This window comes from Symphodus melops (genome assembly GCF_947650265.1).
Source record: "Symphodus melops genome assembly, chromosome: 10".
In the NCBI taxonomy this organism is placed as follows: domain Eukaryota; kingdom Metazoa; phylum Chordata; class Actinopteri; order Labriformes; family Labridae; genus Symphodus; species Symphodus melops.
In genome coordinates, this window is record NC_136700.1 from 13,436,662 (window position 1) to 13,457,677 (window position 21,016).

A 21,016-nucleotide genomic window follows, 5' to 3' on the forward strand; every position below is an offset into this window, starting at 1 on the left:
AGTGACAGATTTACAGCAGAAACATCATTTTCATCATCATTTTTATTTTTATTTTTGCCCAGCAGTTGCAATTGTAGGATATACAGGTAAATGATTGTGATTTTGCATTTTGAAATCATATCAATTCAAAAATGTATTTATTAACTATATCTGCTCATTACAAAGCAGCAAACTGCTCAAACTGCCTTCCAGTAGTTGATACCCAGGTATGAGTAAATTGTCACGTTGCAGCCATCTACACTATCAAATAACATGTCAATAGCCTCATAAACAGATACATCAGTTGTTTTTTTTAATGTTCGACAGGATAGATGCTCGGGGGAATTTGGCTGTCTCACTGCACTTGCTACTACCTTATTAAATAAGAGTGTCACCAAATGAACCAGGACTGATGCCTTAAGGAAAGACACTGAAGGTGATGCTGTAAAATGGGCATCATCTAAGACTACTCCCAGTCTGGGTTTGGACCCAGTTTGCATTACACAATTGGAAATTAAGAGAAGGAAATTACCAAAATAACAAATATTGAGCTTCATGCTGCCTTTAGCACTATATGCAAAATAAAATAAAAACAGTCACACGCTCACCATTGCCAGAGCATCGTGGATTTTCTGATGAAAGAAGTGAGACTCTGAGAAACAGCCGGTTTTATTGTAACAATAAATGATATCATATTACCTGCAGCCATACATTATGACGTGCTGCATGCTCTGATAATCTCACTGCCGTTTGTTGCATCGTTTAAGCCACTGCAGCAACGACCAGAGCAATTGTTCAGGGAGCCAGGGAGCACTTACATCGCTCCGAATGAGGCCCCATACACAAAGAAACAGGCACAGCTAAACACACACAAACACAGACCCACACATCCCCAAACTGATGATATACAGGACTGTTCAGCATTTAGTTGTCATTGGGGTTATGGGAAAATCCAAACGTAAAAACTTATTAGCAGTTAGGCTCTTCATAGAGAGACACCAGCACAAAGATGCCAGACGATGTCAAATATGCAGTTAGCATACTGTTCAATAAGACAACACCAATGACCCTCTTGCTGGCAGAATCATAAAAGCTAAGAGTCTAGTTTGACATTGTGAGTATGCTGAGTATCTTGAAGCATATTCCTTTTAGCTCTTGCATTGCTGCTGTTATGCAAGGTCTTTATGCACTCTGACCTTCACAAATCAGAGCATTACTTTACTGAGTCTCCATAGTGGCCTCAGATGCCCCTATCCCACCTACAGAATTCTGATACACTACCACAGGTAACACAACATAAACTAAGGTTAGCTCTATACGCCAACTATATTCATTATCAGAACAGACAGAGGCAGAACTTAAAATCAAACTTTCTTAGCCTACTGAGCTGTATCAAGTCTGCTATAGCATCCACTGCCTCTTTTCAGCAAATCATTTTCTTTTCTTAGAACTTCTTCTCAGGCCATTTGGAAATACCGTACATTTTGTTTTTGAGTCAAGCAGAATCAAGCATGGCATATTTACATTTTGCCCCTCTGTTGTGACTTAAAACAAATGTACACACAGGAATAATACACCTGTTTATTCCCTTCATGTAACAATACACCTGTTTATTCCCTTCATGTTATTAGTGTAAGATATGATAAAGCAGGCATGTACTGTTGTTGTATTGTTGTCTGCGTTAGTATTTATTCAAATGTTCTCTTTATTTCCGATAATGTAAAAATCATAAGAAATAAAAGCTCTGTCTGTCGGTCTGTCTTATTACTTCAAGTCAGAGATTACAATGTGGTGAATACTTTATAAAAGTGTCTTTTTTGCAAGCCGCTTGATAATGCACATGTACTTATTGTATTGGTGTCAGTCAAATGTTCTGACTAAATGAAAAAAGGGCGATTAAATTGAAGAAACACTTTGTAACGTAAAGTCAAAACCTTCATAATGACATTGTGGAAAGTGTACATCAAGAATAGAAAAAACAACTGAGCTGCAACTTTGCATGAATTGTTTCTTTTTATGAATGTTTCATTATTACCATCCCAGTTGCAAAAAAGTCTTTAACTCATCTCTTAATAAGAACACAAGAAGCATTTAATCTATTCAAAAGTATTACCATCTGGTGACTAAGAAAATAAAGTGGTAGTAAATTTTCCCTTTAAATAGAACATGTTTAAACTACAATTATCCCCTGCTTACACGCTTTTAGCACTGAGCCATATTTGTATCTTGATGCTAGGAAAAGCATTTAGGGCCTGCCAGAGTTACCCTGCACTTTCAGTACGCTGGTTACAGGAATAAAGGAAGGTTTGCAGCAAAATAAATCTCCCTGCCTTGCCAGGGTTTCAGATATTATTTCTCTCAATTTCCCCCAGTGTGGCCATTAAGAAGACATATAACCATGCAAAACGTCACCGATAAAGATGATGGTACAGTGCTATTATTGAGCGTCTCAAATCATGTAGAAGTGACTAAGCCTTTTAATGAAAGAAATGAGCGAGAGAGAAGCACATAGAAGTGCCGTATGTGTGGAAGCTGGAATATATGGACAAGTTGGTAAATCAATGTGTGTCAAATAGCGAGAGTGTGTTTGTGTGTGGGTGTTGAGGGAGAGAGTTCCAGAATACACTTAATCAAAGCTTCGAGGCTGGACATGAATGTGAAACACTGAAGAACTCTTGTGTGCGTGTTTGCGTGTGCGTGTGTGTAAATGTGTTTCCCCATGGTCATCGCTGTATTAACAACTTTTTAATTTACAGCTAAATCCCCACGGAAGCTGTCATTTTCTTGTCAACATTGGAGCAGGACTTGTCATGTTGCATTTCATTTGGCCCCTCTAAGTAACATAAAGGTGCGAAGAAACTCTTGAAATAACTTTGTGGATTAAAATGTCAGCGAGAGGTGTTGAAAACAGTGATGTTATGACTATGATTATGACTGATCACTGTCGGAGGAGCTTTTAGAATGACAAGAACTCTAACTGATGTACAGTAAAGTAACTATTAGTCTACTGTATATTTATTTAACTGTGCTAATTAGTATGAACCTCTTAGAATGGGAAGGCACAAGGTTTAGCAATAATTTCATTTTAATGTACTTTAAAGTGTCACTTTCTCTGGATTTGAACAACACCAAGTTACATCCAGGTAGTTTAAGTAGTAGTATAGTATATATAATTAGTTATGTTTCTTCATATTCAGGAGGGATTAGCCACAAAGAAGGTTTTGGAGGTTGGGGGGGTCTACAGTGTCGCTCTGTATACATGAATTCAAGGTGTGAGGATTGAAGGGTGGGATACTTCTGCTTGTCATGACTGTTCCTATTGAATTTGGATGACTAATCGCTTTCACCATGCTGAATTGAATTAAATCATTCTGTCCTTAACCCCTCACAACAAAACAAGAGTGACACCTCAAGGAGCTTCTGACTCCCACGTTTTCACTCTATCGGGCAGAGATAATCAGGTGCAGCCAGGATGTAAATGCAATCTGTGGCAGTCAATAGTACATAAACAGTATGGATTTGTGAATGATTCACTATAGGCCCAATCATTAACTCTAGATGATAGATGAGGTTATGCATCAGTGCAATAATCAACCAACCAAAGCACACACTTAATGTCATCATCATTATCATAACTTCTGTACAGTAGGTACACAATGAGAAAAAGTAGTAGACAGGATGAAACAGAATGATAGAACAGATGAGAATCGAAGAACGTGATCGAATAGAAAAAAGCAAGAATAGAAACATTATCTTTAATCTGACAGCTTTATTGTCATGCATGTGACAATATTTCCAATAGTGATAACTCAATAGTAACAATAATAATTATATTACAACAAGAATAAGAACATAAGAGAAGATAATCTGAAGAAAAGAATAAAATGAAGAAAAATAAATAACAGACTACTACTATAAATCAGAAACCTTACAGAATATGAAAGAATGAAATAGAATAAAAAGGAACAGATATATGAGATATTACCAAAGAGCAGGACGATGGCCTGCAGCTCTCGCTATGTAAATTCAGTTCGAGGGTTGCATAAACTCTACACTGAATCTAAATCATTTGTGTCTATTATATTGGCCACTTGACGTAGATGTAGGGTTCATCTTAACGAGAGAATATAATGTATTGTCTCAGAAATTATGTTCTAACTTCCTGTGACCAACAAGTAAAAGGATTTTTTTTTTATTATTGCAGTATTTGTTACAGTGTGGCCTCTCGTGCATATGTTTTCTCGAACCAGACGGCCGAAAGTAACCTTTGTGAATTGCCGTTCGACAAAAGAAATACAATTTTATGTAAAATGTGACAATAGTGCCCTGTTTCCACTAAGTGGTCTGGTGTGGTTGAATTTGACACTGTAGACTCTGATCTTGCTTGCGTTTTCACATCCAACCGTATTTGTAAGCAGTGTGTAAGCCAGACAACCCAACACAGTGTAGCCGGCTATTAAACAACAATAAAGAAGAACGGGACTCAGCAAAGAAAAGGGTTCGGAACCCTTGGCACCTCCAATAGAAGGTACCCAAAAAAAGTAGGACGATATGGATCCCTTATTTAGGCAAGGCAAGTTTATTTATATAACAAAAAAACAGAAATACATTCAAACGAAGCGTAAAGAAAGAGTGAAACAGAAACAGAAATTAAGAAAAGAGTGCAAAAAAAAAGATCATTAAAAGACAGAGAAGAATGTAAAAGTATTTGATAATGTAACAACTTTTAAAAACTATTGATTTGTCGGTGTAAGACAGAAAGCATATTTCTAATTGAGGTACTTTTCCAACCTTTTCACTGTGGAAACGTCAATAAACGGTTACCGAACAAAACTGAACTGGAGCGCTTGGTGGAAACGGTCTTATGCTTGATAACTAAAGCATACATCCATACAGCTATTGTAAAAGAGTATCATTAATGTCAAGAGGTTACAACATAAGCTCAATAAAAGTTACCTCTTCTACCTCCACGGAAAACAAATGTGTCAAATCATTACATGAAATCAATCACAGAGAATGCAGACGGCAAACAGCCAGAATAAGGCCTTGTAAAGGCTGATTATATGATGTATGATTATCCCTACATTGGAAGCTTCTAAGGTGCAACAACGTAAAAGTTGATAGGCAAAAAAAACCAAGTTACTTAGCCAAGGTGTATTCAGTACAGAACAGATACAAGAACAGATAAAAAGAGACAAGAACAGAATTTCAATAGAAAAGAATTAGAATATTATATAACATAAAGACAAGAAACCAATGGAACAGAATACATATACAGCCTGTGCTCATTCTGAGTTCATCCATTGTCACCGGTTTTGACTTGAAATAGATGGAAGATAGAAGGAGAAGAATTATCCCTTACATAAAGACTCAACTTGCGAGTCATGACAACACGTCACCATGTCTCTTGGCCCTGGCACCACAAACCAGCCATGAACACCTCTTTGTTCGAAAATCCTTTCCTCTTCATTTCTCTCTCCTCCGTCCCTAATTCACCTTATCACTTTCTGTCTATCTTCATCACACTCTGTCTCAGTGGGTTCTTTTCAAGGCCCATGCACACACCACACCACACCACACATCATAACCCCAAACACACACACACACACACACACCCACACACACACACACACACACACACACACACACTTCCATGTCTGTGCACCTCATTGTCACACGTTAGCGCCCATTAGCTTAGTATGGAGAGAAATGTCACCACACTTACACAGATCCACTGCAGCTTCTGGTCATGTTGTGTACTATTTGCTATAAGCTAGTGCAAAAAGAGTGGTGAGCCCAGTGGAATTGTGTTGCTGTTCTGGCTGAGGCACATCAAAGGACATATACACAGAAAAAAAAAAACAGCTAAGAGAAATTCTGATATAAATATGAATCTTAACGGAGGCAGAGACTGATAAAATGTATGTTGGTGCAGAAAACAACAAGGAAAGACTGACAGCAGCAGAGGCTGTATGGATGTGTGACCCTGGGACAGGAAAATGGGTTGTATTCCTTGGTGAGTGGGGGAAGCGATGAGGACCAAGGATTTTTATGATCCATTCACGCTTCCTGAATACTAGAATAGAAAGGACCGAGCCAAGGTCAGAGGCAGAGCTCCCTATTCTAATGCCAGGCGTTGCTCAACACCCGGAGCAAGAGTCAGGTATTAATTTAGAGATCAATTCACCATGCCTGTGCGTAAAGGAGAGACGGAAAAACATGATGAAGAATTGAGGAGAAGAGAAAGAGAGACAGACTCTGAGAAGGAGACGGGGAGAGTGATGGAGAGGAGAAAGAGAGGATGGAAGGAGGGAGACAGCAAGTGGGCAAGAAGCAGACAGAAAGGGGGACAGACAGAGACAGGGAGAAGTGGTTACGCATGTTATGTGTAGCCTGCGGAGAGACAGCAGACGGCTCACATAGAAGAGCTTCATTCTCCAAACACTCCTCCTCTCATGGCCCATTGCCCAGATGAGTGTGCGTGTATGTGAGGATGAGTATGTCTGTGTGTGCACCTCTAAAAGAAAGACAGACAGATGATATGTAGGCAGAGACAACCTCTGGAAGGGAAAGAGTTTGCTGAGCTGGAAAAGTAAATAAAGTAATCCTGAAGTAGAACACAGAAGAGTGAAGCAATCAAAGATATATATTTTCAAAGTCTGTGTTGTACTAGTCTATACTTTTCTTATTGTCAAATAGAGAGGCACTCGAAGACCACAGACCTTAAACAACAGTGCTTATCAGACCCCAAACTGCTCAAGAATTATTTGGAATTTTTCATCCACGCAACATCTTACCATCATGTTCTTGAAAAATCTTAACCCGCTCTGACAATTAGCAGCTGCATAAAAACAACTTTCTGTTGAAAGACCCATTTTTGTTAAGGAGCAGAACCAAACCAATACATTACTCCATCCCTCAGACCTGTACAACTGTTGTCTCTGAGACATTAGCTCATTTGTTACTACTGAAGCCATAACTCTTTGAAATTGGGTAATAAATGTACGCTTAATTTCTAAATAGGCTGCTTAATTTCAACAAACAGCTGGGCGCTCTAGCTCTAAGCCAACCTTATTCAAACCAGAAAAAATTGTGCATATGTTAGGGACTTTTTTTCAGTCATGGATGAATACACATTTACTCTAACTTGTTGATGTGTGTTGCAGGATGATTTGTTTGAGTTTAGGTCGAGAAACAATGCTAGAAATATATTAAAGGTTAAAATGAACTTTCTCTATTTATATTCAGAGAGTTGAATGCTCATTAACATTTCTCGATGGATAATCTCTATATATGATAAATACATTCATGTCACTCTTAATATAAATGAGAAACTATTTGTTTAGAGCAATTCTCACACATTTCAGAGAGAACACAAAATCACTGGGATTTTGCACTCTCAGTATCACTCTGCCTCAGGAGTTCTGATGCCAGTTAATGAAGTTCCAGCAGATATACTTTAAATTAATGAAGCTGGTATCTTAGAATCACACAGGCCACCAAAGGACCTGTCAACATGCTATTTTTATAATTGCTTATAGATTATAGCAGAACCCCTACAACTGAGTCATGGTCTTCCATATTGCTTAATTAACTTTGGGGATTTGAGACCAAAATAAATCTTGTTAGCCTTCCTAATACTTTTGCAACATATAGAAGTGCTTTATAGGATTCATTCATTGTTGGCTTTTGCCTTTTAATTCAACGTCCTTTACAATAACACATATATTGGCTGGCCTTATCCTATGTAATTAATTAATAATGAAAAAATGCACATATTATTTTCCATTTAATAGATCTATGGTGGCAACTGTTCATACAGAAAAATACTACACTGTCATAATTGTATGAACAATTCCACAAAATGTAGCCTAACAAATTATATATCTACCAAGATTTAAATTGTATAAAATCTTTAGGATTTTAATTAAGTTCTTATATTTAATGATATTCGCCTTCACAATATGGATTTGTTCCAACTGAACCGTTGGCAGGTCACTAGTGTTTAGTGGAGCAGAAAAAGGAAGTGCGAGTACGAAGAGAGAGCAAAACACCCATTGTTATATGTCTTGATTTCTGTATTCAATACTGTCCAGCCCTATCTGGTTTTCCCTTGACACACCCCCTTTACACATCACCAATCAAATCTCTACTCCTCCTCCCCTTTCATTAGAAGAAAAACACCTGATGTGTATGCAATGTGTAGCTCCCCACTCATGGTGAACAGAAACAGACGCAGCATGTAATGATATTTGTGGGTGGGAGGTAGTGGATGGACTATTTATTTTCCAATCACTGTAGGTTGTGTTAACTTGTCTAGTCATTCATGTGGAGCTACAATACAGGCAACGGGAGACAAAAAAAAAACATGGAAATTGCATTACACAGTTTTGATTTATTACTCTATGTGACTTGCATTTGGCTGCAGTTAAATTATGAAATAATACCCTTCAGGGGTATAAAATGTCAAACTTTATTTTACTCCTGTGTAACTGAGCACAGATTAATCGTTATAAGATATTTAAGATCTCACTGACATTGACACACTCTAAATAGAACTATTTCTTTGTCGTTTTCTGTATGTTTCACAATGGAGCCACTCATGTCAGATTTGATTTATGACCTGAAGGTATTTAAAGAAACTTTTTAAACACTAGTATATAATACCTAGGGAGAGGTTTTGTATAATACCGTATTGATCCTGTTTGCTCTGCCTACAGTAATTAACAGCCCTGGTGGTCCATTTTTTAAAGTTTAATGAGAACAAGAAGTGAAACATTACAGTACAATGCTTTGAAAATATCCCTAAAATATGATGGATTTAACAGACAACTGTTGTAAGACAGAAGATATTATATGACCTGATAGCTTTTTCTGAACGCCTTTCAACACAACGGAAACACGTATTATTTAAAATAATGTTTTTAAAATTAGTAACACATTGCTCAAAATCATTTTTCAAACGTGTTGAATCAAAGTGAAAATAATACCCTAAAATATTCAGATATTTAAAGCAAATGGGTTATGAGACAGGCTGAAATGAATGCTGATGCCTCTAAACAAAATAAAAAAAGAGAATAGAATCCTCAGTGACAAGATTAATTATTTTTACACAGTTGTTTTCAATTTCTGCCTCAGTTATATCCAATTCAGTTCCACACAAGGCAATTAACATCACAGAGCTAAAGCAGTTTTTGGTTACATTTTCCATGGCAGAGGGATAAGATCAGCACACACGCACACGCACACGCACACACACACACACACACACACACACACACACACACACACAAAAACATTTTAAAGAAGGGAGTCTGGTGTACCCCCTCATCCTGAATCCTTGAGTTATTTGGTCCTATCTCATAGGCACCAAACAGTCACAAGTCACAATCAAACAGAGAGATGTTCTAACAGCATGAGTGGCGGGAATAAACCAGTGTCACCCAGCAGATGTCAGAAAGCAAATAACCAAATACATTAAAGAATACAGTTGTAAGATAGAGCCTTTTACCAATGCAGCAGCTTCTTCAGCACTCAGCGTCCTGATTGCTAAAACTCCCTCACCCTAAGTCATTTTATGTCATGGTGCTCAGAGCACTCTAAGTTTAAAGACGTTCAAGTTTTAGAAAAGCGCCACGCTCAACAAAGTCACATCTCCCTTAGCGACCTCTTCCAAATCAAGAGGTAGTGCGACTTCTGATATGAGCTGATATAGGCTTTCAACAACAATCGAGGATACAATTCCAGGTCCAGAGCTGCTGCTAGTGCCATGACATGACACCTTTAAATCATATTCATAATGTCTTCTTGATATTTCCTTGAATCAAATCAAATATTAAGCACATTGAGATATATAAAACACACCTAATGAAGCAGAAGTTAACTTACATAATATATGATGGTTGTCTTTGCAAAATAATAGCAGAGTCAAAGAGTCCTGTTTGCTATTTTATACAAGTTTTGATTTAGGACATGAATTATCATTGTAATTGACGAATTGCATGTATTGTTTCAGGGCCAGTACATTCTTTGTCTAAGAAAGACAAACGCAGACACCTGTAGCACACTGAACACATCACTGCACTGCTGGCAACTGTTGGCTTCCCACATAGCCTTGTTAACACTGCCTTGCCAGTACAAACATCACTAACTCTCTCTCACAGTCTTCCTAGGCTGAGCGAGAGAGTGAAGGATTAGATCTCAACTCCCAGAGAAAAGAGAGGGGTGGTTAAAGATTGAATGTCATCCCTCAAAAAGATCAGAGTGGACACAAGAATCAACAGTTTCACTCGGTTCTGGACATGAAGGGCCCGTTTTCATCAGTGTCTGCAACTGAAGTTAATTGAATACATAGTTAAATGTATTTAAAATGAGTTCAGGTTGTTATTGGTGCCTTTCTAAAGAAGAAGGGTAATAGATGAACACATTTTCAAGGGGGAAAATATGATTTTATCAATATTTTTTCAAGAACTGTTGGCAAAAATAACCCACACAACCTTCAAAATGCATAGCTTACAGCGAAAATGTAAGCAACACATTCTAAAACCAGCTTCCAAAATGGACATTTCATGAGGCACTTTTCCAGAAAAGCCAGTTTTACACAACATGAATGAAAAATACAGTAACGCAGCCCCTGTTTTTGGCGTGAACATTATAAAGTTGATGATTGAAGTTGCAGTATGATCCTTTAATTAACTTAAGTTCCTAATTAGACCATGCATCTTCCAACCGTATGGGAAGAATAGAGGACATGGAGGCTATAAAACAAACAAGCTGGATGCCATACAATTTTTTTTTTAATACATATCTGTTTCAGCATTTTTAGTACTTACATGCATTGGTGACGGCGAAGCTGTTGGCCGTTTCTATATTGTCGACGTGCGGGACCAGGTTAAAGGGCGCTTCTGTAGCGTTAGGACTGGTGTTGTGAAGGAAGATAGCTAGCCGAAAAGCTGTATACTCCTGATCAGTATTCCTAATGAACAGCCCACCTAGAGAGAGGGACACAGGGTGGGGTTATTGTTGGGTGGAAACAGGGACAAGAGACAGGGAGAAAGAGAGAAGTATTGGGAGAGACGATAAATAAATTGAGAGGGAGAGCAGAGAGAACAGAAGAGGGGAGATGGAGAAGAAAGCCAAGATCTTCATTAGCGTTGTTACAAAAAGGTAATTTGTCTTCCAGCACATTCTCGTGTACAAGCATGAGTACAAACACACTTTAGGATACCCACACTGTGGATTTCATTGACGGATAAGAGGATGACAGAAGGCAGAGGAGAAGAGAAGGAAGACAACAAAGCTGACAGGAATTCAAGGCAGTCAAGGGGATAATGAGTCAGAGAGGACATAAAAGACAACAGAGGATGATACAAAAAGAAAGGGTGAGTGAAGTAAGTGTTTGTTGGCCTTTGAAGATGAGGTCTAGCTAACTGAAATAAATTAAAGATAAAAAAGGATCAGTGAGATTATTATTGCGTATATCAAAACTAAAAGGATTTGGAAAAAGAGACGCAAACGGCAGATACACTTCATCATATGCCCATTTTTAATGGAAGATGTTGGTTGGTTCTATATCTGTAAATATCACAGTCAATAAATGTGTTTGTAGTGCCAATTGTATACATTTTCTATGTATTTCTTCAAACAATAATTGTAACTTCACTGAAATAAACAGATGTGACTAAAGTTTGGCTGAATCAAACTCAACTCAACTGATTTGGATCATAATGAAAGTCAAAATCAAAATGACTGTAATGGCTTGACTTCACATCAGGAGAGAAACAACAGGGAGTGAGGAAAGATGACAAGGAGGGAGTGTGGAGGCAGAGCACATTGAGCAAAACGGTCTCACTACATAGAGCCACTTATATGTACAACTGTGTGTCATGCAAAGGCGAACTTTAAATGATCTTTCCTTTTTTGTGTCTTAGTTTTTTTTTTCTCCAGAACATTTTGGTTTTTGCAACTTATGTGATTAACAACCAAAGCCCTACACAAAGATTACACCCATTGGGCATGTGTTAGTAATGTGTAAACAGATTTTGCATTACCACAATAATTTGATGGTTTTCAATAAACTTTATTTTATCTTTTGTATAACAATGGGTTAAATGTCCAACAGTTGTGTTTCCACAGACACATTTCCAAATTAGAATGCACACACACACATTTCAACTATAGGTGAGGTGTCTTGATACAGTATGTTACAGTCATGACACGTTATTGCACCAGTCTCTTTAAGAAATTCCAAAAACCTTCTCATCTGTGACTTTCTCTGCCTCTGTTGCACAGACAGACATGCACACACACGTGCACATGCACACAGACACACATGCGTGTGATACATGCAGAGAGAAAAAGCCTGTGCTTCCTCTGACATTACACTTGTGTGCAATGCAGAGATATGCAAATGAGTACTGAAGTGAACTGCTGGAGAGCCTAGCAAGTAATCCTGTATGTATATTTGAGTGTTTAAGGAGGACATTGGGAAACAATGTGTGTGCTTCTGAAGGATCACATTATGCTTAAGTACATGCAGTGACCACATACAAATGCATGGTTTATGTATGTACACATGTATGCAGTCCAGTGTAAGAGTGAAGTTTAGCTCTGCATGGTGTAGAATGTGCACACAGCCGACAATACATGAGTTCGTATGACTCCATGTGGACTATGTATGCTTGAAAACCTGAGCAAATATCTGTGCCTGCATGTGTGCATGTGTGCACGTGTGTGTGTGTGTGTGTGTGTGTGTGTGTGTGCCAAGCAGAAATATTTAGCATATTAAGTTTATTGGCAGTTGTAGGGAGACAGAGTCAAGGAGCCGAATCTCATTATAGGACCTCCCAGATGCCCCCCACATCGGGTGATGCAGTGCATTCATTACCACACACATGCCTTTACAAATGTGTGTGTACGTGTGTGTAGGACCGAGAGAGATAAAGAGAGAGAGAAAGTTCCAGCTTGTGTGTGGTCAGTATGCTCAGGTTTACCGATGTTAATCCCGATTTAGTTAACTTTGTCTCTGATCTTTAACTGGTAACTGGAAAAGGGCAGAGAGAGAGAGAGAGAGAGAGAGAGAGAGAGAGAAAGAGAGAGAGAGAGAGAGAGAGAGAGAGAGAGAGAGAGAGAGCAAATGCTGCAGTGTCTAAACATTGAAGAAGACTCCAAGGGAACAAAGCTTACTGAAACATTCATGAGTCCAGATCAAAATACATACAAACACAGGGAAAGAATAGCAGGAGTGCAAAGTTATTGCTTTCATAAAAAAAAAAAAAAAACGAGTCACCATTTTTTTTATATAAACAAGATGCACCATAACGTGTTTTCTCTTCTTTCATCATTACTGCATTACATAGTTACACTGTAATTAGTGTTTTCGAAGCTCAACGTGCACCCCCCCAAACCAAAACTGCTGTCCGCCAAAACGCATGATATCCAATGTGGTGTGTCTGATATGATGGTCCGTGCGTAAGAATCCTCCAACTCACCTATCTGCACCGAGCTGGGGAAAGCCCCTGTCGCCAGTTCCCACAGGGCGGAATACAGCCCGAGAAAGTGCCAGGAAAAAATAATAATCCTCATTTTTCTTTGCTTTAATCCTTTCAGAAACTGTTGAGAGACATCGGGAAAGAGAGAAAGTGGGGAGATGCAAGAGAGATAGAGAAAGAGGGGGAAAGGCGTCAGAAAGGGGGAAAAGAAGAAAGATATGAGGTTTTTCCCCAGTTTTGTCCAGCAGTATTCCTACTCCATGGTGAGATCGTCCGTTTCTTCCCCCTGCAGTGTCCGATCAGGAGAGAGCCGTGCGCTTGGTGCACATGGAAAGACGCGAAGAGAGAGGGAGAAGAAAAAAGAGTGGGGAAACTCGCTAGAATGATTGGCGAGCTGAGAGAGCAGCCTGCATGGATGGACTGGACATGCGCACCCCGTCTTTACCTCTCTCTCACCATTACCCACACACCCTCGTTGTTTCTCTCTCTGCCCCTCTCCTCCTTTCCACCTCTCACTTTCACCTTCCTTGTTTGCCGTTTTTATTCACTGAAGTCGCTTGCGGTTGGCTTTTGATAAGGTTTAGTCTAGGTTAATGCAGGTAAAAGCAAAACGAAAGAAAAAAGGAAAATAATGAATGATCCGCGTTAGTGTGCTTGCGTGCGTGTTTGCGCGCACCACTCGGTGGTCCCCTCTGTGTAAGCTTGACAGCATTTAACCTGACAAGGCTTATATTTTTATCTGTCAGCACTTCCCAAGATCATGAACACAAAAAGCGTCTGATCGCGCGCCAGAAAGAAGGGACAAGAGGTCCAATGGGAAAAAGGCAATCTTAAGAGAGGGGTTCGGCTTGGCTCAAAACTAAATTCATTACAATCCATCCTGACGCATTGGTTAACTCCGCGGCCAAAACACACACTGTGCTCCCCACCAATGCAGAAACATTAACGACAGCTAACAGAGGGAAACCTCAGGCCGCCTGCAGCTGCAGGACCCTGATGGCGCCCTCGGGACCCGCTAAAATCATCTTTGTGAGAATGTTAAACGTCACGATCTCGTGAGCACAAACATCTGGCTGCAGAAAAAAAAGACTAAACCACAGTGGAGCGCGACAACATGGCCATATAGAATGATTTAAAAAAAAGAGTAGTGTAGCTTAAATTAAGAAGATAAAACGCTGAGGAAGAATTAAACCGGGATCAAATCTTTAAAAGTACATCATGCTATAGCAGTATCCCATTCCCAACCAGAGCAGTTTTATCAGCATTAACCGGTAGCAGGTCGGTAAAACTGACAGACGGTGTGGGATCCCGTAGCTGCACGGTGGAGAGCACGGTTTTATTTTTCCAGAAGGTAAAACGAAACGAACGGTTTATGGGCCGTCCCAGTGTAAGATGAGCTCTGTCCATCTCTGAGGGGGTTTCCCGCACGGTTGCGGAACATAAAAGTATAATGAAATAGCCTGGAAACAAACAAAAAAACCCATATCTTATATTGAACATTACGCGATTTGGCATGCTGCTTCACTTTAATGAGACTTGGACCCCGCCAGCAAGGGGTGGCCTCCAACTCGAATTTGAAGTTGGTTTTAAGCTGAAATAATCGGGAACAAATCTTGTGAATCTCTCTTAAAGATCTGTCTCAGCTAAGAAACGTGTGTAAAGCATGTACAACATTGTAAGTGACTGATGTGCTCAAATAGATGTTAAATTCGGTATTGCCATAGTCATTTTGAAAGGCTCCGGTCAGACTGACGGACTCTGTCCATGGTGCTGAAACCAAACAGCGCCGCACGCAAACAGCATTCAGACTCGTCGCTGCTTTCACACCATGTGCCTCTGAGAGTATAAATGCATCTAAAAACAAACAGCTCACGAGGAGTTGACATTGATGAGATGCGCCTGGTGAGCTAATTAGGCAATTCACCTACAGTGTTGCAGGCTGGGACGCTTTTACCTGCCCACCGTGTCACATTTACGGACATGTGGAAAAATCTACTGACATTTAATTATTGATGCCAACATTTGACAACGGAAACAGCTTTGAAAGTTAGGGCTGATTCTCATTGTCAATGCTGATACTTTGGTCTTTGACCTCTCATTCTGACGTACAATATACATTTTCGTTTCAAATGGGCTCACACTGTTGCAGTGGTACTCGACAGCCACCTAAAGACAGGCAGTTGCTCCACTTCGTTCAACTGTTTGTATCAAATTAAAAGTGGGGAAAAAAATCCAAAAACCTAAAAAATGCAGTGTCATTGCCATGCATTTATTCTGATAAATACAATTAGGCCAGGGCTCCTGGACTGTTTAATCCCTTCGGATTTTACCTGATTTATATATCCATAGGATATACAAAGATATACACTGTAAGTGTACTATAAAAACTATAAAAGTCTGTATACTGTCTGTATACTGCTACTGGATGCCTTGAATTTCCCTCGGGATCAATAAAGTATCTATCTATCTATCTATCTATCTGATTTTGTAGATGAAGATTACCAACCAAACCCCCCTCAGTTTCTTCAAAATCTTAATCATGGCATTATTTTTGAAGCAACCAATGATGTATTGGTCTGATAAGTCCACTTAAGATCCAGGTAGAAACAAGCAACAAAGGGGCACTTTTACTTGGCTATAATAACTTTAACAGTCTTTTTGGCATTGCAGGACAATTAGATAGTCTGCAGCAATGATAGATCTACTGAACTTTGTGTTGGCTTTCATAAAAAAGACAATTTACAGCTTACAGTGTACAATATGCAGTGAAGGGATACTTGTGCAAAGTCATTTTCCCAAACTTTTCTTGATAGACAAAGGTTAAGCCATCTTAACTTTAATTACTGTGCTTCATGGTGGAGGTTATTCATTGCTGTTTATTTTTAGCTTGCAATCAACGCAGATGTTAAATCCCGAACAGAATGTCTCTTGAAGGGACTTCATTGACTCTCGGCTCTCTTACTTATTTATGAATACTCACTGAATGTGATAATGACTTCTCTTGCTGTCTCTTAGCAGTGTGTTTTCATGCTCCTTCAGACTGACTGGGGACCTCAGGTTTTACTGTGAGTGGGCTAAATAAAGTATGTAAATGCTGCTGAAGGTTTGACACAGTTACACAGTTATAAAAACATGAATAATGAATTTTTACTTTTGCTTGCATCATGGCAGTAGTATATTACACACACCGAGACACTTTGTAAGGCCTCCCCTCTGGGGAACATTATCGGCTGGTGACTTGGTGGCTGTTTAAAGGCATCTTTAAATGGAAATGTCTTGCTGAACTCCACATGACACTATTAATGGTCAACCTCTGACATTATGTGCTATTGGAAAACACATTTATTGTGGTCATTCAGCATTTTTCTTCATTGGTAATCCATAACAGTAATTAAATGAAAATGATATAATAAAGAACAGTTTTTTGTTTTACAAAAACAAATTGAAGAAAAGCAACAGGACACAATCAGACACTTGAATGAGGAATGAATCAATGTTCTAGCTTTCTAATGCTTTCACTGCAGCAACAGTCCTGAATGGTGAAGTGTTTTCAGCCTAGTCTTTGAGACCGAATTTGAGGAAATAATATTTTTAAAAGGCAACATTTGAACGAAAGTATTTCTTATCAGAAGGGGGACATGATTTAGAAATGAAACTCTGGTCCTTTGTAGATTTCCTTCACCAGGAAGTGCAGGAAGCTTTTCAAGTTTCTGAAGTTTCCAGATTCTTAAGACATATCCAGTAGGTCAGTAAAAAACCGACGGATTCTTTGAAGACCATTAGCACTGATGGATTTTGGATTTCCTTCAGAAGTTTGACTGTGTATTCAGGAGGACCCGCCAGTAAGGAGTTGCAATAGTCAAGGTGTCATATCACAATAACCTGTACCATGAGCTGCACAGCATACTCTGACAAGTAAGACCTGATTTTCCCGATGTTGTACATCGAAAATCAACATGACCGGACAATTGAGGCCAAGTGAATCTTAAATGTTAACTGGTCATCAATTATGACACCCAGATTCCAGACAGAGTCTGTGGGCATGAGTTTGGTTTTTCAAAGCTGGATATTGATCTGTGTTTGCTTTGAGGGACAGACTGGGATGACAATGAGCTCAGTCGTTGATAGGTTGAGTTGAATGTGTCGTTCATTCATCCATTTAAAAATATGGCCTGATGAAATTCTTGCCGAAGCTGTCATCTAGCAAAAATGAAACGAGCCTCAGTATATTGTTCTTGCTCATTGCCAGACTGATTCAGATCAGAGACCATAACAGAAATGGCAGAAGTGAAATCAGTTTGTTGTTTTCAACCTGCATGAGCTGGGTTTAGGTTGTTTTTTTTTGTGACTAAAGTTTTTTTAAAGGTTTATTTTTGGTCTTTTTATTTAGCGATACGACAGTGGAAAAAGTCAACAATGGTGGGAAATGACGTGTAGAAAAGGAGCTTTAAGGTCCCATATTATGCCCTTGTTGGGGTTCAAATATCTGCTTTATGTGCCTACTAATGTATGTTCACAATTGTTAATGTTCAAAAAAAGTGTCCGTTTTCATGGACTGCCTTTCCATGCAGCCTCATCTGCCTGTATTTCAAAGCATCAGAATCCCCCATGCTCAGGGTCCCCACATGTGCCAAGTCTGATCTGATTGGTTGGCCGATCTGATCTGTTGTAATTGGTCAGTCAGTCAGCATGGTTCTCAGACATGTAATGCCCCTTTTACCATATTGGGAAGGCAGACTGTTGCTCTGAGCAGAGCAGCATGAGCTTGTGCTTGCTACAATGAGCCAATGGGCTTGGATTGGTGATATAATTGCAGTGTGATATTACATTTAAATTTTAAACAAGGGGGGCTAGGGACTAAGTGTTTAATGCAGCTACTGCTAACAGGAAGATGGAGGAGAAGCCACATTTCTGCGGACTTTGAATTTTTGCACATAGATGTGCCTTAACATGCACAAGACTACTGGAAAATACATTGAAGAGTATATCAAACAGAAAAAGCATAATATGGGACCTTTAAGGTCGGACTGAAACTCAGGTTGCTGGCTTGAAGCTCTTTAGCCGCCATACATGGAGCAACTGCAAAAACTATTAGGTTACTGGTGTTTTTTTTTAGTAGTGAGATGGTCCGTGGTTGCTTAAATGCAAAGAGTTGATGATGTGTATAACTGTAGCATGAGGTGTATATAATAGTCTGGAAGAGGTTAGATGGCATTCTGTCCAGAGGACAGGTGAAGGGCCGAAAGAGACTTTGTCCTCAGTCAGAGGGGAGAGGGAAGTAAGTGAGACAGTATTAATGGGTGCTTGTAGGCTGAGTTGGTCAGGCTCAGATTGCTGAAACAGTTGACATATTACGTTTTTGTCGTTAAGAGTATTTTTATTCGTCAAAGACTGAGATTGTTCGGATTCAAGTGAGAGACTCCAATGCCCAATACTATGTATGCGCTTGAAAAAAAAAAAGAGAAAAGCATTTTATTTATTCCTGGAGAAAGTCTATCTCTACTATAATATGTGCTGATGGTATTTTTAACCTTTTCAAAAATGTGCACAATTGATTCTGATCCTGGGACAAATTAATGAAGAAATGTGCTATTATTTTAACATTTATTGTACAAGCTGCTTCTTGGCAGTCAAACCATCTGCATTCTTGGTTAACAACGGAAATTTAGGTTAAAACAAGCTCTCTTGTAATTCAATGAATACAGGTTTGGTGAAAACAGAACATACTTCTCCTAATGCATAACCTGCACTGTCAAACTGCATACATAGAATTACAAGTTTTTAAAAAAAGTTAAACTCTTTCTATTCTAATATTTGCAGTCACTATGAAGGACTTAAGAAAATACTTAGTGGTCTTTCATATCCTAAAGTACGCCTAATCAATATATCAAATCCATTCATTTATATATCCATATTGGCCATATATCTTTGGATTGGCCAAAGTCAATAACTCAGTATCCCACATTGGTAATAAGGACTAATCAACAGAGAGTTGATCGACGTATGGTTATTGACACTTTGCTGTTAGCTTTGTACTTTTCACCATATTGATTGAAACTTTGATTGAACTTTAATAGAAATGTTCAAAAACAAATCTTTACCTCTGGTTTGGATACTTTTTAACATTTCACAAAATCAACTCAATTGGATATACTCCTTCTCCACTTTTGTTATGCCATATGTGTTTAATTACACTAATACTAAAGTGAAAATATTATTGTCATATTGTGCAGGAACAATTAACACGTCTAATTCAAAGTTTCTACAGACTATGGTACAAACATAACATGGCCTATTTAGATAAATATCAATGTCTCAGCCATGTCAGCTTCCAAACCCGGATGGATCACGGCTAGTATAGCCATGTTTCAAAAGTAATTGAAAGATATTAAAAAAATATTTATACTTATTGAACCTAATGTCAATCAGTCAACAATTATTGAGTCTTTATTATGCAAACCGAAATAGCAAACTTGGTTAGATTATTTGACATGTGAGCCATTTGTATCGGACTACACATATAGCACTCTGGTACCGTCTATTATATTTCAGCATGTTGGTTTGACTGCCAGTGAAATGCATACAAATATCAATGGTCTGCATGAAACCTATTGACTTGGAAAGACAAACCTTTTACCTTGTTACAATGAAACAATGATGGTTCCTTTATGATGAACAGCTTTGGTGAGCCCTTAAGTTTTATATTTAAGGAATACAACTCAAATTTTACCAGTCAAAAACTTAACATTTCTGCAACATGCATGATGTTTAAAAACCCTAAGTGGTAATCTCTGATTCATGTTTTAGTTGAATTGCTTTTGGGTTCACATTCATTTAAAGCCTTCTCTCTAAATCATGCAAACACGCTTACATGCTGGAAAGCACGCAGAGAACTACCACACTAGGTCCTGGCCCAATCCTCAAAAGCAATTTCGTTTCCTGGCCAAGGACATCAACCTCGCCAACCTTGTGATAAGTGGACAATGATGCCTGCTGAGCCACAGCTGCCAATACTAATTAGCACTTAGCATGTTAACATGTTAAACTCTAAGGCTGAATATGACAAACATGAACTCTGCTAAACATCTACATGTTTTCATTGTCTCTATGAGAATGCTAAAATGCTGACATTGCAATTTTCCCTTAAAGCAATGTGCTGAGTACAGTTGAAAGAGCTGCTGGTGTAGCTGTAGGTTCTTATTGTTTATGTTTTAACAATCTGACTGATTCTAGGCTCTCTCCCTTCAGCCATTACCTTCTAGGAGGTGCTACAAATCATCGCCAAGGACAAACAGATGAAAAAAAAAAAAAAAAAAAAAAAAAAAAGAATCCTCTCACTGCAATATGGCTCTGCAGCTTCCTGGCTCCCCTATTAACTTCTCATCAAATGGTTTGTAGCTGTTATGTGATATCTGATGTGATTTTGGCTCAAATGTTTTCTTTGCAATTATGATGATGGGACTCTGCTGTAACACACTTTACCGGAATCAAATTCTAATACCCTTGCTGTGAAGACATTAGACTGGATTAAATTAAATTGAATAGAT

The 21,016-nt window shown here is 38.7% G+C and overlaps 1 protein-coding gene across 6 annotated transcripts in view; it reads right to left on the reverse strand.

Moving 5' to 3' along the window:
* gria4a (glutamate receptor, ionotropic, AMPA 4a) overlaps positions 1-13,889 on the reverse strand; it is a 106,282-nt gene extending 92,393 nt beyond the window's left edge. For all 6 annotated transcript variants that reach the window (XM_079353983.1, XM_079353982.1, XM_079353985.1 and 3 more), the window contains exons 1-2: positions 13,470-13,889; positions 10,812-10,970 (exon numbers count right to left, since the gene is read on the reverse strand). In XM_079353983.1, coding sequence (XP_079210109.1) covers positions 10,812-10,970; positions 13,470-13,563 — 253 coding nt within the window. In that variant the 5' untranslated portion in view covers positions 13,564-13,889. The remainder of the gene's footprint in view (positions 1-10,811; positions 10,971-13,469) is intronic.
* Between the last annotated feature and the right edge of the window lie 7,127 nt (positions 13,890-21,016).